The 19,825-nt window shown below is 31.5% G+C and overlaps 1 protein-coding gene across 1 annotated transcript in view; it reads right to left on the bottom strand.

The window, feature by feature from the left end:
- The window catches only part of LOC124538297, a 54,789-nt gene extending 36,630 nt beyond the window's left edge, over positions 1-18,159 (bottom strand). Inside the window, exons 1-2 of the mRNA XM_047115315.1 lie at positions 17,777-18,159; positions 7,371-7,555 (exon numbers count right to left, since the gene is read on the bottom strand). Of these exons, the coding sequence (XP_046971271.1) occupies positions 7,371-7,555; positions 17,777-17,831 (240 nt within the window). The 5' untranslated portion in view covers positions 17,832-18,159. The remainder of the gene's footprint in view (positions 1-7,370; positions 7,556-17,776) is intronic.
- Between the last annotated feature and the right edge of the window lie 1,666 nt (positions 18,160-19,825).

Below are 19,825 nucleotides of genomic sequence, written 5' to 3'. Positions count from 1 at the left end.
GAACCACATGTACGTATCACTGTGTAAATATAGATGTAAAAGATCGAAATGGAAATAAAAATACACTAGATTTATTATTTTAAATTATTGAAAAATTATATCTATCGAAAATAAAAGAGGAGAACTGACGAATAATTACATAAATGTAAATTAATACAACTAAACAATTATTTTAGTATCACGAACTTTATAAAATAAAGCTTGAGTTATAAGTGATTATATAAAGCTACTTTTTAGGTACCACCTATTCATAGGTGGTTAGATATTTTACCGCCAAACAACAGTAATCAGTAAGGTCAGGATTCGGCTGAATGGTGAGTGAGCCAGTGTATCTACAGGCACAAGGGTCATAACATCTTAGTTCACTAGTTGGTGGCGCATTGGCGTTGTAAGGAATGTATAATGTTCCTGACAATGCCATTGTCTATGGGCGGTGATGACTACTTACCGTCAAGTGCCGCCATCAACCGCCTATTACAAATATTGGATGGAATTTTATAATTAAAGTTGCGACGTCACTTAGCAGTATCCTCTCTTTTTTACCTTACCAGAGCAAAAACGAAAGCGGAAGACAGTTAGTTTAAATAGCAATTAATTTTGTAATAACTACCGCTAAATATGTAAATTGTAATTTTAATAATCCAGATGCACATTAAAGTGTCTTATAAAAAATTGCGAATTTAATCAAACAGAGTCAGTTTTAATTAATAGAGTATATGTCCGTTTTGTCAAACTATATAACATGCACTCATGCAAATTTTGTTTTATCCAAATGTTGAATTTAGTTTTAAGTATTGGTGTGTAATAAAGAATGTCTGTTAGTCGTCATATTGAAAAGAATTATGTTCTTTGCTTTCAATTAAAAATAAATCTTGCTGTTAAAGTCGATTATTATGAACTTCCAATTGTATGCAATTATCATATTATGTATATGTACATATATGTGGTGGTGATATAAATTCGCCCTCGGTGCCGCTCGCGTTTTAGCGTTTTGACGTGGGATGCTTGACATAAAAATGGTTCAAGTTGGCTTCATACCAATTTTCATCGAATACAATTTAGTAATTTGATCGTGAAAGGGCAACGGATAGCAATATTAGCACAAAGCGCTTCATTGAGTTGAAAATTACCTTCAATCCCACCTACCATAAAGTACGATGGGCCGTAAAAGGCATGTCAAATGACGCAGAACAGTAAAATTCCCAATTGTATGACTTAATTAAGTATATATTTCAGTACAAGATACATAACAACCTTTTTACCTACGTATTTGGGAACAAACATATGTCGTCTATTCCAAATACAAAAAAAGAAATAACATTTGTGATTGAATATCAATAATATACAATATGAATTTCCGAAAAATTACTCTTTGAACGTCGACGATATTATGGGAACTTTGGAAGTAAAATTAATATAGATATGAGTAGTTACGTAAAATAGTGTTGTATTATAAATAATGATATATCAATCAATAACTATTATTAGTGCACAATATAGCTGAGTTATTAACAAATCGTATGAAAAACGTAAATCTAAGTTTGGTTCATATCATTCCTTCTTCAATTAGACTTTACATTTTTTATATAATTAGTACTGTAACCGGTCATTGACCTTTTGCCGTTGTATTTAAAGAATTGAAAGACAAGAGTTAACCTTTCAAAGGACGTTGCGTGTGTCTTCGGTGAATAGCACCAAAATTACAAATTATTTATCATTATGACGAATGAAGCTAATTTGATTAAATTGACTAAGCGACTAAATTAAATGCCTACTTGCTTTACAAATTCGATTAAGTCGAAATGTTCACTTTTAGCTGTAAGGATAATAAAGATTTTTTTTAATCTTTCAAGCGGAGATGCGAGCGTGTTTTATTTATCATACAATCGTGGCACACTCGTATCAAGAGCACTCACTTCGAGGGCTTTCTTGTATGATCAAAGTGACAATGAGGACTTGCCCTAATCATTTCTTTCTTACACATGACATTTGTGTTAATTATTATTATTAGACTAATTCGATGTATATTTATATATACACCAACTTAGTTGTTGGTGTAAGTCAATATATAAATAAATATGAGACAACATCACATACATTACTCTGATCCCAATGTAAGAAGCTATACGTAATGACGGTACCACAAACACCCAGATCCAAGACAACATAGAAAACTAATGATAATCTACATCGACTCGGCCGGGAATCGAAACCGGGACCTAGATGTGGTGTACCCATGAAAACCGGTGCACACACCACTCGACCACGGAGTTGGACAAATGCTATGGCAACGCTATTCTTTTGTTTTGTTTTTATTTATAGTCTGTATTGACGCAGTTGTCACAGAAGCTTGTTCTAGAACTGCAAGTTAATTTAAAAAAAAAATATAATTAGACTTAAGAAAAACCAAGCATTTTATTAGTTCAAAATTCTAGCTTTTTAAATTTAATTCTCACACAATTTATGTATCTTTATTAAATAAAAGTATCTTTAGCTTTCTATAACAATATGTTATTCATCATAACAAATAATGTTACATGAATATACATATATTAGCTGTTTATTTAAACATATAACGTAATAAAGTATCATAGATTATTGTTTCTTTACTTTGTCACGTTGAAACATTAAACGCTCAATTATCTTAACTCATTTGTAATAATTATTTTATTGAGTTAACAATATTAAATTGAATGGTTTTGTTAGCAATTAAACGAAGTATTTTTCTTTTCTCATTCAACACATTTTTATATATGATATTTTATTAAAATAAACATATAATTTTATGAGTCTACGATCAATAGAGACTTAACTATTCTTTATTTGTTAATTATGAAATGCTAATACGTAGAAATATTAAATGCGTTGTTCTAAGAAAATAATAAATTTACAATGAATTTAATTAATAATATAACTATTACATTTATCTAGTTCACTTGATATTTATGTTTAATTATAGCTTAAAGTGTTGCATGACGGTTGTTATATATTTCTTCCACTCCAAATGTTGGTGAACTTGGATTGACAAGTAGACATAATTAATATATTTAATAATACAATTTGTAAGGATATATGATTATGGCAAAGACAATACACGAACACAGGTAAACTCCCTTTCTCTCATCGGACCAACCCATCAATATCCAGTATCAATAGTTTTACATAATCGCTATACACCATAAATAACACACATTAGCTAATACTTTACACTACATACTACATGTAATATATCACTATACTTAACTTGACAATTAAATGACTAGTACTTTTTATTCTATTTGGACGAACTCTTTTAAGTGTTTCTTCATATGAAGTCGGGGGGTAAGTAGTACTCCGGAATCTAGAACGGTGGTGTTTCTAGCACTCCGAATAAAAACAGCGGCACCCGCTTCGTATCTTAGTAGGAGATACGGGTTGCTTGCACATGCTACCTTGACGCGGCGACAGTTGGATTACCTTTGCGAGCCTCCAAACTAAAGGGTTTCCCGTGGTACAAATAATGTACCAGGCACGTTTTTAGATTGATATTATTGATGGCAGACATGTGGAGAGGATGCATAAACCTAGGCACCTAGGCACCTCTTTAGGTATTGTTGGCTACGTCAATGATAGCCAAGCCTTAGACAATCAGTATTTTACATTTATTGGGGAAAGGGGAACCGACCATCACACTGCAGCCGAACGCTTCATATGACGTTTTTCATTTGATTAATTTAATGTCGCTTTTAATCGTAAAAACATTTGTGTAATTTGTCTTAATTATCTTAACTATTAATAACTAAAGTGTCCAAGCTATTAATACATTGTGTTATCAACAATAATTTCATTAACATTTGATCCATGTTCACCTAATAGTTGAGACTGAACGCTCCCTAACGATAACGCGGGGTCGTTGGCATTTTAATCCTGGCCAACGAGACATCGACCGTTTTGTCTTGAACTAGTTTTTAATATCTAATTACTTCGTATCTATCTAATTACTATGTAATTTTTTATACAGGTAGTTCGCCTTTTTTGCACCTGCCTTATTACAACACTGACAGGTGTTTCTTTTGAGTTAAAACGCATTTCGTTTGAAATACAGTCGTCCATTTTTTATACAGTTAACCTCTGATTTCTTTCCAACTGTTTTTAATTAATATCAATGTTAAAATCTATATATAGGTCCTAAGTAAATGTTGCTATGACTCACGCTTCAAGATATAATGTTTAGAAGACGCAATTAGAAAAATATTCAATTGCATTGCTCATATAGTATGTAACAGCACCTGATGGCTTGAACCTAAGCATGGATGAACATATGACGGCTACGGCCTGAGACGAGTTATTTATCAAACATTCCCGACAATACTGTACTTCTAAACAGACACTTTTTATACATAACTATTATTACATAAAAGTAGTCTGTAAGCAAAGTTACTTGTCATACATATAAACTACTATTGTTTGTATCAAAATTGTTATTAAATTGATTTGATTAATGACATATTTTAATATAGTATGTTGCTCGTGTATCCAAAGTCATTCTACTACAAAAAATCTTATAGCTTTTGCTATATATTGAAGCAAAAGGAAAGATTTTTACGACTTATATTTTGTATTATATAGTTGAGTCGTATTACAGCGGCTTTCAGCTGATCGCTTAACGTAAATTAATAAAATATACAATACAAACACATAAAAGATACTAAAACGAGTATTTTTAAATTCAATTTTTATAGAATTATAAAATAAAATGGAAACGCTTTGTTGTATAGGATAAAAAGAAATTAAATAACTTAGTATATTTGATGAACACCTAACCTTCGTATTTTCTGATTATATACTGATATATGACTCATTATACCAATCTATGTTAAATCGAAATACTAAGCGAACGTCGACTTAGTAACTAAAGGCTGTTTAAATTTAAGAAAAATTATAAAAATTTAGTAAAGCCCAGCGACAACTCAAACCACATATTTTTATCTAAAAAAAAAGTAAAGGAAAGTAGCAGCCTGTAAATTTCCCACTGCTGGGATAAGGCCTCCTCTTCCATTAAGGAGAAGGCTTGCTTGGAACATATTCCACCACGCTGTTCCAATGCAGGTGGTATGCAGATGTGGCAGAATTTCGATGAAATTAGTCACATGCAGGTTTCCTCACGATGTTTTCCTTCACCGCTGAGCACGAAATGAATTATAATCACAAAATAAGCACATAGCAATCATCGGTTAAGATGCACGCGTTCTAACCACTGGGCCATCTCAGCCATTGTTATCTATTAAATCAATAATTAATTACTAGCTGTGAGTAAACAAGTCATTTAATTTAGTTACTTATACAAACTTTTTTCATTTTATAACACAAATATAAACGCAACACACAATTTCGCAATACAAATGTGTTTTGCCATTTTCTCATTGCGAATACCGAAATGGTGTCGTAAAATAAACTATTTCACATACGAGATCGTCTAAATCGAGCGTGGCGAATAAAGATGAGCATCATATAAACACAGTTCAAAGTGTTATGGCCCCAGTTATTTTCTCATTGTGTACGCTATGTGATTTTAATGTGACTTCCTGGTTGCGACAAGCCAGCTCTGTCCGCAAATGGTTTATGCAAATACCGCTATATTAGCATCTCACGAAACAAAAGATTTATTGACATTCGAACGAGATTTTTTTTATGGTAGAGGTTGGTTGGCATATAGGCCACCTCATGGTATGTGGTCAACATCACCCATAGAGAATGACGCTTACATCGTCAATGTGCCACCAACCTTGGGAACTAAGATGTTATGTCCCTTGTACCTGTAGTTACACTGGCTCACTCACCCTTCAAACTGGAACACAACAATACTGAGTACCGTTATTTGGCGGTAGAATAACTAATGAGTGGGTAGTACCTACCCAGACGGGCTTGCACAAAGCCCTACCACCAAGTGAATCCGTGATTTGATCTGTTTCATATAGCATTTTTATGTTCTTGTAAGTATTCCTCGATATCTAAGTCGAGTCTATGAAGCATATAATAAAGAATTAAGGCCACTCTAGATTGATATAGGTTCATCAGATAATATTATATAATCACATAATAGTGTCTGATGCTTCATGCGGCTTCTATTGCGGGGAATTACCTCTAATATGCTCCAATAGGATTATCGTAAAGCTATTTAGCCTATAACCTTTGCAGAAGATTACTGAAAACCATTATGGCATTTAATAAGCTTACTCGTTGTTGCTATATTAAAAAATCAAACAAGTTCATAATTATAAGGTAAATAAAATATACGAACAGACTTTCTCGTGAATTTACGTAATTAAAAAAGATGTATGATGGAAGATGGGTGTAATTTTAAAATCCTTCGCATTTACATTTATGTCGTAACGCTGACGATTTATACAGTTTTTAATCTTTAAATCTTCGTAACCGTTATGCGACCGTAATTAATAAAAAGAAATCGATTTTTCTCGGTATATGATTCATATATTCGTTCAGTTTTAAGTTTTGGTTCATGGTTATCAATTTTATCGTTTTCAGAAGATGAATAATAACATAGAAGTCATCGATGTATTTCAGCACACTTTTGATTATATTTAATCTTTAATTTATAAGATAACATGAATAAATATAGCATGTATAAGACAAAAAGTTATTTTTAAACATGAACATCATTTACAAAAGACAAATATCAAGATCCGTTTGTCCAAATAATCGAATTGACCGCGCCTTCTTTTTTCGTTTTCTAACAAACCAGTTTTAACTTAATTTTGGTGATTCTAGACGAACTTCGTGTAATTTATATCTGCTTAAAATAATATCTTTAGGAATTTATAAAAATTAACGTTGTTGAGTTGTATTTATTGCATGGAAATGCGTGTTCCTGCCCGCCTTCACCTACTTGGCACAATACCGCATTATAATGAGCCATTCATTCAATTGTGTCCAAGATTGAGTAGCAAGCACTCGTTCGCTAGATACTACTAGTAATTACATGATGATCATTAATAATTTATCTGGATATTACCCAGGCATATCTGGACGGATTCTTAAATTTCTTCAATCTGATATTTTGACAATGTATGACATTATTTTTAGATCATTATTTTCTATAAAACAAAGTCGCTCACCGCTGTCTATCCTTATGTATGCTTAGATCTTTAAGACCATGCAACGGATTTTGATGAGAGTTTTTTAAATAGATAGAGTGATACGAGAGGCAGATTTTTGTATATAGTACATGGAAAATATAGTAAAGAAACAAGAAAAATTCTGTATATATTTTAGTACCAGAATTGCACGCGTGCGAAGCCGGGGCGTTATTGTGATATAAATGATGGATGGTTGGAAAGATAGGGTGCGTCATAAATAATAAAAGATCTTACCTTAACATCAATGAGACGAACAGTGAAGGCCGCCGCGTCTGGTGCAGTCAGACGCAATTGACAAGGACTAGTCGAGGTGGACGATGGGGGGCGCAGTAATGTGAGCGCAAGCGCTGCACCTGCGCCGACGTTTCCGCCCACCTCCACCTCTTTGGTGCGCCCGCATAGCAGACTTGAAGAGTTGGCTGTAAACCAAAGGCAATGTTTAGAAAACTTCAACTTAATAACGTATACAACGTTGAAATTATAGTAAAACAAACTGTAATCGTTTTTTTACCAACGAGAAAATATAACTTTTATGTTAAAGCATTTGATTGAAAAATTGGTTTGTTTTTATAGCACATGAACTGGAGCGACAACTATCAGAGGTTTTACTTTTAATAAACTCACTCTTACTTTAAATTTGTTATATGATATATTAGGTAATTAATCAGTGAAACAATCAGTTATCATATTGCTTTAAGAAATTTCTTCTAAATGACTAACAATCCAAATTCATAGAAATTCTTCCACTTGTGTATACTACCAACACGCATTGGAACAGCTTGGCGGAATATATTCCAAACCTTCTTCTCAAAGGGAGAGGAGGCCTAAATCCAACAGTGGGAAATTTACAGGCTGTTTTTGTTGTTGACTAACATTGGAGAATTAGTATGATCCTAAAAATAATGTGTATAAAAAATTAACAAGTACAAATGTTGTTATTTTCCATTTAACTAAACTAACATTTGCAAAAACTGTATGGCGTAATTTATTGAACGCCCTTTAGTGGATAAACAAGTTTTCTGCCCAAAAAAACAATTCTATATCCGTCACAGTTTTTGTTGCAGCTGCCTTGTACAAATATAATTCATTGTAATGCATTTACACCCTTAAAACAATTTAATTATGATTCAAATTTGAACAACTTATCGGTACTGTAATTATTCGACAGCTCAATTAATAGAGCCTTTGCATATACGAAATGTGCATATTGGCGAGACAATATTTCATAAGATTTTATAGAATTCCGCAATATACATTTTGTTTCGTCAATGTAGATAAGATCAAGATATAAATTTAAATTAAAAAAAAAATGAATAAGTGAAATATTGAAGTTAAGAGACTATGATTTTTCATAAGATTCAGATACTTGACTTTGATTTAAGAAATTGTGTAAGATTTCTTCATATCTATCATGCAATCAATATAATTATCTACACATTGATTTTGAAAAAAGGCAATACTGCGTTAGTCAAGGTATGCCTGAATCGTGATTAATTTGACTATAAATTCTTTAAATTTACTTCCGTATGATAAATGTTGAAACTGTATAATGATTTTCGAAATTTCTTATCAACTGGTCAACACATCGTTAGACAATACTTTAAATTATAAACTTGAGTTGATAAGCAGTCAGTTTATGAAAATTTTCTTCTTTTTCTTTTTAAATCTTTAATCTTGTTCGAATTATACTAGTCGATCTATTTATAGCTTAACTTTACGTAAGCCATTCGACATGTTGTTTCTTAGTTAACAGAAAGTTGCTCGTTTCGAGCACGTCGCGGTGACGCCACTGCCATGTCTGGCATCTGTGATACTTGTTTCTCCTTTATTACTTGTAATTTCGTTTGCGACTTCTACGATAACTGCTTATTTAAATACTACATTAGTATTGGAAGATATTAAAACTTATAGTTAAATATCTGGTCTCGTTAAGATATTCCAATAATCATAATTATTTATGCGATTAAAATTAGCATAATAAGTTTCTGATGTTATTCTACAATGATTAACTCTACTTATAGACCTATTTTCTTATTCATTATTTATTAGACGTTTTTTCTTCCTCCTGTTTAGACAGTCAAGTCAAAGTCTTCGACGATTTTGTATAATAATCACATAGTCTGCACGTTTTTGCGCATACTCTGCCTCTCAGATCAATTAAAATGGATGCCGCGTCAAATCAGGTGAATCACGACACACGCCACAGTAAACACCAGTTTGAAATGCAGACGATATAATGATGGTGCATTTTGACTAATGACATTAATTTTGGAGCGTTTTACATGAATGGGCATCGAATGGGCAAGGTGACATACTTTTGGAACTGCGAAATTCAGCTATACGAATCAAAATTCAAATTAGGCTTTTCAATTACAGTTTTTCTGTTAAAAACATTTTCAGTGGCAGTTCGCTGCAGCAGAAACTTTTAGCGAATGAACGAATACTATTTTTTAAGTCTGTCAAAATTCTGCTTTGTGATTGGTCAACACTTGTATGAAAACATATGATAATTATGTTTCGTTTAATTCTATGAAGGTTTTTTGTTTCGTTTACTGTACTCGAGAAATTTTCAATGCATCTCTATTGAACAATGATGTAGTTGACATTTGACGTATGTTACGTATTTAATGATATTTTTCACACATTTTTCATAACATTTTATTAGCGAAACGAATCCACGTGCACAATTGATAGCACGTGCGGACGATATATTTGAAAGGTTCGTAGAAATGTATTCTAAAGATTGATAAGTTGTTAATTGTTTTAAAAAAATCTATCATTAAAGGTACTTTTCTTTGGAATTCAAATCTTTTTCTTGTCAATCAAAAGTTTTTTTTTTTTTTAATTTAAATACTTGGTAAATATCAAAGAGTTTTTAAATGAATTCCGTGTAGTTCGTAGCGCTAAGTTAAAATATGATTGGCATACAAAAAAGCAATAAATAGACGATCTACATGGCCATCTTCGTTTAGAGTACATTAACATTTAACTAGTTCATGTTATATTTACACGTGTGTCGCATACAGGAGTATTAACCTGCATTGTGTGTCTCGCCCCATCTGATAATAATCTTACGTCTAGTGATGTTATTACTAGAACTCGTTCTCTTGTACGCAATGAAATATTCATTTCTTATCTGTACATCACTAGTCGTCTCCATAACATTGTTATATTCACATAATTTAGTTTCACAATACAAACTGTTTTCACATAATGTCATTTTATCATTATTAGTTATTTGTTCACACATGTGTAGGTATGATGAGTTAATAATTATTAATAAGAGAACTGTAGACGTTTCAAGTCACACAAATTAAATAGTGTCACGTGATGATTAGAGTTACTCATTTGCGTTTGTATTGTGTGTTTTATTGAAATAAGGCGAATACAATGTGAGTAATCACGTGCTAACAATTAATACATCTCACACGTACCTGTAGTGTCAATAACAAGAATGTTATTAATCTGAACAGGAAATATGTATTGAATATTAATAAACAGAAGTACGTAGATAAGATACTTTACATATCCCTTAATATATTAAGTATTTTGCGATATGAAAAGCTCGCACTTATCAACTATCGCAATCACAGCAATTACTTGATTTCAGTAGGAAAAATCTATTAGACGGTACTTATATAACATGAGCCTCCTATCAAATAAAAAAACACATTAAGGGAATCAAAGCCCTACCTACCTCAATTATTGTAAGGACGTTTTTAACGAAACCTCTTTGTACATTTGACACAATAATCATAAAATAATTGTATCAATTGTAGATCCAAATTTCTATTACAAATTGGAACGTATTAGTCTCTTAATTTTATATAAGTAATAAGAGATGTTGCATATTAAACAATTAACAAATCACATAAAATATTAACTATTGCGACTATTTTGTTCAGAGGCAAATGTAATAGATCCGTCTCCCCAAGTATGCCAAGAAACGGTTAGACCACAGACCTAACTGTCCCATCGCAAGACCTGAGAATCTTCACATGGGAACAAAACCGCCCTCAATACCCACATACTCGGAACACACCATTAGTAACATAACGAAATTTCCGTACCAAACGAACTTGCAACGAATTTTATAAACAAATATGGACATTTTCATAATTCTTCAGAAACCTTATGACATCCGTCATGACGAATAAAAGACGTAAATACCTAATTCCTTTACAATGTTTTAAAAATCTGACGCAAACAATTAAGTTTACTGATATGTACGTAAGCAACTTGATGCGACTGAGAATTACGTGCTCATTTCAAGCTAAAGTCATTAAATAAAGGAAGCCTTAGTCAACGTACCTGGTTGCTCTTGTCACCAGTGAAAAAACTCTAAAGGTTAAATAAAATCAGCTAAAGAAGTAAAATTGAATGGTGCGAACATAAAAAATCTGCTGTTTTTGCTTCCTTTCTATAATCTGTATGTACCTACTCGTATTTAATTAGGAGTTTATTTTTACTCGATTGGACCTTATCGAATTGTTTATATATTTAATTTAAATATTTAAGTTTAGTTGCCCAATGTACAATTCTAGCCCTTAGTGCGACTTATTTTGTATCTGCCGTTGAATATTACAATTCATATCATATATTAATATCATCCTAAGTCTTACACATATCTTACTATTCTTCTTCTTCTTCTAACTATCTCACTTACCCTATAAATTGGAACTCAAAAATACTAAGGATTGCTGTTTTGAAGTAGAGTATGGTACCAAAGACCTTACACATATACCCATCAGGAAATAAATTCCTAGCTAGACAAACGCCCTAATATTTTAAGCATCTAAGTCAATATAGACAATCCAGGTTAAGACCAAATTGTTTTTCAAAAACATTTAAATGACATTGTTTTTGTTTAATAAATAAATAACTAAGTTATGATTTTAGAATTACTGTAATAATATTATTTTAACAATATCAATAAAAATATAAGAAGTGGATCATACAATCCAATAATCTACACTAATATTATAAAGACGAAAACTTTGTTTGTTTGGTTGTAATGAATAGGCTCAAAAAATACTGGACCGATTTTAAAAATTCTTTCACCATTCGAAAGCTAAATTAATCCCGCATAACATAGGCTAAATTTTATTTTGAAAAAAAATAGGGTTCCGTAAGATATTTTCGGTTTTTCGGACAAAAAAGGAAAAAATCTACCAAAAAAGTTGATTTTTTGCGTATGATGCCTAAACTATAAAAGATAGAACTATAAAATGTTCTAACTCCGGTCCTTAGAGGGCATAATGGCCTCCGACCCTAAGAACCTCATCAGATTCGTGGCTGATGTTGGTCTGGCTGAGGTGCTGTGATCACGAATTTGAGGTTTATCACAATAGATCCAAGCGCCGGTTGCAGTAATTCTTCAAATGTGACCGTGCAGTAGGGATATTAAAAGACTGATTATGAACCGTTATCTACGCGGGCGAAGCCGCGGGCGACCGCTAGTTAGTTAATAAAAACGAATTGTAAGGTCATATAAGTCAATTAGTTTAGAATGCGGTTGACTAATGAGCCCAAAGATGAAAATGACAAACAATGAAAACAGATTGCGAATATGGAGAGGCAGAAAAACAAGTCCGGTCCCTCGAAAGCTGTAAATATGGCAGCCTTAGCTTGGAAAGGAAACGGAAAAAAAACCCAAGGTTGTATCTTCATTATTTTTATTCTAGAAAGCTTGCTTTAAACAAACACGTATAACTTTAATCCTACGATTTTCAAATGAAATTACAAACATGTTTACAGGATAAAAAAATAAATTATCTATTTAAACGTTATCGATATTGCTAGTCCAATTTAGAAAGTATCTATGTTAAGATAAAAGCTATTAAGATAAAAATGTTGATGAACTCAATAACTAAATATGCGGGGAATTAGAAACTATACCAGCATACTGTATAATAAATCGATAGCAATTGCCCAAGTAATGAGGCATTGCTGTGGCACAGCTATTTATATCATATCAGTTTCTTGTAAACAAACATTTTGTAGTGGTTTATAATATATGCAATGAAATGGTTACACAAAAATAGCAGCGCCGAGCGATGCCCAAACGACTGTTGGCAAGAGAAAGTTGAATAAGTTTCAAGTCATTTTTGTACAGACAGATTGTCTGCTCGGCCACGTGAATGCCTAAAATCATTTCGAGATGCGTGCTGGCAAGGGATATTTGTTAGGTATTATCAATGGTAGGGCTTTGCGCAAACTAATGGTTCATAGACTCTGATATTTTGTTTTGTTATGTTCCAGTTTTAAAGGTTAGTTATAACCTATGCAATTATATGCACATTCACAAATAACACGGCTAGCGCATTGACGATGTATTTGGTTTAAATTACTTTCAGTGCCGGAGTATGTGGCAACGATGACCACGCACAATCAATGACATTTAAAAAAATATAATTAAGGAACATAGTAATGGACTGTGTGTTACTTGTATAGATTTTATAAATGCGAGACGCCTCCTGCTCGCCATAAATCAGCTGTTAGACGTTCTCTAATCTAATCTAATCTAGAAAGAGCTTAGATCCAAATTGACGTAACGAAAACAGTCTAATTAGGACGTAGTACTATAATTTAACTTATTCAGATTTATAGTGAGAGAAAATTTGTTCCAAAATTAATTTAACGAACTTCAAAATATTATTCTATATTATATAGCTATGGAAAAATGTATTTTAAATTATGTACGTTTTAAAATGTATCAAGAAGATCATTCTTGTAATTTTTTTCAGTCAAAGTGACAGGTATGAGTTATTTTACTGTCGGGGTAGAGCTTTCGTTTTGAGAAGGCTTTGAGTGGACCTTAAGATAAATTCTGAAAGTAGATGTCACTTTCAAGATTCGTTTCTTGAAACTGTCATTTTATTTTTCTAATTAGTCCTAAACCGTCGACTTATACTGGCAGAATAATTGACGTTCTCAGGCTGATATCTTGAAAACAAAGCAGTATTAAAATAACTCTCTTGAAATCCTAAAAGCGTAAAATTAACAGACATCTCAGGAACCGGGCTTGAGTTCCTTTGTGTTTTCCTTCCAATCGTCTAATTGGTCGAGGTGATTACGAAATTCATATTCACTTATCAAATGTTTCAGTTGCGAATATATCAAGCAATCCAATTCACCTATACTTAAAAGCAATCTTTGACTGAGTTTTTTATGATATCCGAATGGACTCTTTACTATTACTATTACTATTACCATGCGCAACTGTTCTTACTGAAAACTGTTACCTTCTTCTGCAAAGTAAATTACTCTTCATTAAAATTAAAATATAAGACAAAAACTTTAAATTAGGTTACTTCTTGAACCATACAATATCATTTTAAGGCAGAAAAAAATTAAACGCCTGTAGTCTCTATGTTATTTTATATTTTAAATATATCCTACCGTCAATTAGACTACATGTTATACAGTATTTATTTATCCGTCCGTGTAATGACTGATCATATCAATAGATACAATCAACAATTTATATTTGGCACTGAGCTAGAAATGTTTGCTCGCGTCTATTTTGGTTGAAAATATTTTATAACATATACCCAATAAGCCGAAATTAGGTTTCTTTTCAAAATTGGTTTACATGTTTTATAAGATTATTTTTTATGCATGCTTTCCAGCTAATTCTTTTTCGTTTTGCCAACAAAGCACCTTAACAACTTCGTACAAATCAACGGATCATGAAATTTCCTGTTTTCTTTTTAAAGGATAGGTAAACAATACCTTATAAATCGCTGTAATTTATGTCATTACCACATTTTCATTTAATCGCTTCAAACAATGTCTGTGTAGGTGGAATTTTATTATCATAATCTGATTTCCTGATCTACAAAAGACTTGATATATTATATATATACTTTGAATATAGTTCAGGATTAAATTAACAAGATAAATGGAGTTTATTAAAAAAAGAAAATTTACAAACATGTTTTAATAATTAACCTACGTAATCCTGTCTCATTCAACTAAGGTTAAGCGGATAGAAATAACTGATAAATGAAATACATGAACGAATTGTTAAAAATATGGCTTATAGCGGCAGCTCGGTAAACAACTTTGTCTGTTAATAAAAATTAAACGAGCGTCCATTACGTGGGTTTTTATTGGCTGAGCAAACTATTATGAAACACGATTGGTACGCGTTGTTGCTTGAGCAAAAAATTCACACTTGTATAGATTGTTATATACTGAATGACCTTTATGAATAATTGCAATTTGAAACGAGTAAACAAGATAAAATATTAAATTTTGCATTAAAAATAACTTATTTGTTTAAAAAATGCGGTTAAATGAACAGCTAGCAAACGCCCCACTGCTGGCCACCTTTTTTATCCTGCCTACACAATTAACTATCGCCAGTTAGGATTATACATTGATTCTAAAATTTATATGAAAAATCTATATTAAATAACTAAGGTTTTGCGTCTGTTTCGCTCCCGCTAATATATAATCATGACAATACATAATCTTGCACCTCATCAATTAAATAGTGAACAGGCAGGCAGGGTTGGTTATCATTTACGGCTACGGTTCCAAATCACTAAAACTTTCATCATACAAAAAGAGTGGTCATCATTAATGTTCATTAATATTTTAATATAATCAAATATATACTAAATTGCTTGAATTTTCCTCTGCAATAGCAATTAAAAGTAATAAGGAATCCTTTTTACTACAAATATGTATCTCGGCGCCGAGATGGCCCAGCGGCTGAACCCAATGAACGCACCACTGAATTACCATTTGCTTGTTTTGTGTTTATAATTCATCTCGTTGTTGACGATGGAGAGAAACATCATGAGATGACGTTAGACACATTCATCATTCAGGTTGAAAGTGTCTTATTTTAATGAAATTCTACCACAACAACAGCCTGTAAATTCCCACTGCTGGGCTAAAGGCCTCCTCTCCCTTTGAGGAAAAGGTGTTGGAACATATTCCAACACGTTGTTCCAATGCGGGTTGGTGGAATACACATGTGGCAGAATTTCTATGAAATTTGTCACAAGCAGGTTTCCTCACGATGTTTTCCTTCACCGCTGAGCACGATATGAATTATAAAGACAAATTAAGCACATCAGTCACAGTCAGCGGTGCTTGATTGCGATGATTGCGGGTTCAAACCCAGGCAGGGTTTGAACCCGCAATCATCGGTTAAGATGCACGCGTTCTAACCACTGGGCCATCTCTGCTCTACTAATTCTAATTCTACCACAATTACAATGAAATCCACCAACTCAAATTGGAGCAGCTCTCTTGGATTAGTACTAAACTCCTCAAAGCGATGTCGCTAAGCATAACAATGGGATATTGACAGGTTTTTAAAATGTATCTTGAACTTGAAATTAGTAAAACTAAAACGAAGAGATTTTAAAGAGGACGATTATCTTCTAAGATAATTTTCCCAAATGTACTTGGTTACTCTTGCTTAATTGTTTTGGTCGATCCCAAGCCTTGGACTTGATTCTCTGTTTTACTTTTTAATTACTACAAATAACGCGTCGTTATGTGATGTATTTCAAATAGGAACTTGACACAAATTCGTCTTCGATCGTTCTAATTATTACAATAGAACAGACCGCAGTAAATACAAATAAATCAATACCTAAAACTGTAATAATTAGTACTATCAAATATGCCTTTAAAATACATAAGGATGTTATTAACTTTTTTGTTATTAGTTTTATGTTTTTTTTTTTATTTTATCAGCGAAATCCTTGTAATATTGTATGTTATTTTCTTGTTAGATTATATAAAGATATGACGATTATTTATATGACGTAAATATGGCTAGCAATAATGGCAGTTTACACTTTACGGTTTTTATTAGTCGTGTCAATATTATCAGGTATCGAGCACCATCACGAATCGGTAATCAATTGATCAAACACGAGTCGCTAACATAATGGAAATGGAATTGAAATCTAAAAAAAAAAATTAATGTCAATATTTTTTTAAATTTTAAATAAAGAACGATTTTAGAATGTTTTTTTTTTAAACGTACCTATATGAATATTATATTAATAATAGTTTATGTATATTATCTTTATCTCTTACATTATAGCTTTATTATATATTTGTTGCAAACTTGACACCATAATTGAGCTGACAATGACATTTTCATTGCGATTCTATTATTTGTAATAACAATGTAATGTGATTTATTTTTTATAAAATTCAATTCATTGTTTTTTACTCTTTGTGAACGGTATTATAGCATAATGCTATAATACCGCCTACATGGTTATAAAATATATATTTTTAACAACACTATATAATTCCTACCTAACATAAAAATGACGTGAAATATTTTATTAACACTACTACGATTTTGTCGCTACTTGCTAGTGCTAATTTTACAAACAAACTAACTTTTAAATCATCCGAGGTCAATATTAGTTTTATTAAAAATAAAAACTTCATATACTTTAAGAGATTGTTGAAAACATTATATTTATTTGATCGTTATATTTAAGTATTATATTTATATACTAAATAAAAAGTAATGGTGTTGAAAATAATGTAATAAGATTTTATTTAAATAGTTAACCAAGACAAAGGCCATAAAATAATAGTATTGAAGGTAGATGAACATACTTAGGCGGAAACATTAAAATAATTGAACTTACCGATATGGAATGTGTGTATTAAAAAAAGTAAAAATACAAGAAAACCCGTCAACATATTTCTAAAAATACCAAACAGTTCACTCTCAACATAGAAATATTCAAATTCAGAACGGTTTGCATCGTGCAGTCGATTGTGTAAAAACGAGTAACAGTAAATAAATTCAACACAACACTAAGTTTCCACACTCAATTCACTTATATGAAACTGTTAGAATTTTGTGCACATTAAAATATTAACAGTTATATTTCGAAAACTTTACTAAAACGTTACGATGTTTCAAATCGTATGGAATCATTTTGGCGCCAAATCGGAACACGTCTATTCGCGTCAACGCGGCAAAGCTGACGGCGAGACAGCGATTGAGCGAACCGCCGACGGATGTTAATTCAATGTAGCGTAGGAAAGCGCTTTGTTGGCAAATGAGCTCACCCAAAGGAAATGTTACTAACTTAAAACTATATTCAGATTCTTGCTAGGCTTATTGCGATATTAATTATTTAATTAACGTAATTTAATCTGCATTATATACACATCTCTCTTCGTGTCTAATTATTTTAAACGAAGGGACCATTTGTATAAACAGCATAAAACCTACCAATCCATATTTTTTATCAATTTAATTTAGTTTTTATATTAAAGTTTAAAAAAACTTGTTCGAATCATACAGATTGAAGATTTCAGAGTTTAGAGTAAATAACTCTGTTTATTTTGTATGTCTGGTGCACGCACGCCATAAGTCCAATAATTCGTAAAAAGTTTAGAAGCTTATCATGCTAATTTATAAATTATACGTTCGCAAATATTCCGCCTGTGAAATACGTGACTAAAATACAGTTTTCCATAACAATATGTTGTTTGCAAATATATTTAATTTAAAGCATACATAAATATAATTACGAACCAATATTATGAATATTGTGTGAATACATTTATACAATATAAAATATTGTACATACACTATGTACAAATACTATTCAGGACCGATATTATTCTTCCTTTTGCGACAAAATTGTAATAAAAATATAATCCGTTTACAATTACATACGGAGTTGATATTATGTCGTAGGTTAATTTAAATAATAGGGATCTCTATGGTATTTTAAATAGTACTTCATAATGTTGTATATCCTCATAGAAAGCCACAAAAAATGTATTATGGCAAAATAAACACCTTTCCTTGCCCGAAAATGAAATTAAAATTTAAACCTTTTTATTCCCGCAAAAAACGCTGTCAGTCATTATGGTGACGTAACACCTGTATAAATAACAGTCCATATTCATAGATACGACCGGCATTCGGCTTTCACAAATCCGGTTTGCATTTTAATAAATAAATACGTACAAATAAAATTCACTTTGATTTATTTTTAATTTAATGTTAAAGTAAATCCTTGAAGTTAAAGTTGATAGATATAGTTTAGTTGTTATTAACTTAACACTGAACTGACCGTATTTGCCGCTCTTACGTCACACCATGGCGGCTAGTGTTTTAGATCAAGTGACATGTAGATTAAAAATTACGACATTTTAATTTAGTATAATAAAGTAATAATGGGCTTTTATGACTCAAAATCAGATTTTTTAAGTATATTTATATAAAAAAAAAGTTTTATCAACTTTCATAATTTATTTTTCACCACCGAAAGTAAACTATTGATCATTATATTATTATGTTTTACGATTGTAAAACAATAGTCTTAAATCAGCCCAATAAGACCGAGTTATGAGAGATTGTTTTATTCTTGAATAAGATCAGTAACACACAAATTAATGTTAATGTGAATTAAATTGATTTGTTAATTATTATGTCACAAGTGAATTAACAATATCATGTAATAGGTATATATTATACTACCATATATTCGGATTACGAATAACGATGACAAACAGGATTTACTTCAATATTAAGATTTTATGATATCCTTTACCTAATAATTGTTCAATTGCAATGTGTAGGCATATTATTCTTAATTGTTTATTTAGTTTTTGTTTAATATTTATCTCAATATATTTTGGAAAACAAATTATTAATAATTAAAAATATTTAA

Source organism: Vanessa cardui, chromosome 2 (assembly GCF_905220365.1).
Source record: "Vanessa cardui chromosome 2, ilVanCard2.1, whole genome shotgun sequence".
NCBI classification, from domain to species: Eukaryota; Metazoa; Arthropoda; class Insecta; order Lepidoptera; family Nymphalidae; genus Vanessa; species Vanessa cardui.
The sequence above is the reverse complement of the archived record's forward strand: the minus strand, read 5'-3'. Positions and strand labels throughout refer to the sequence as shown.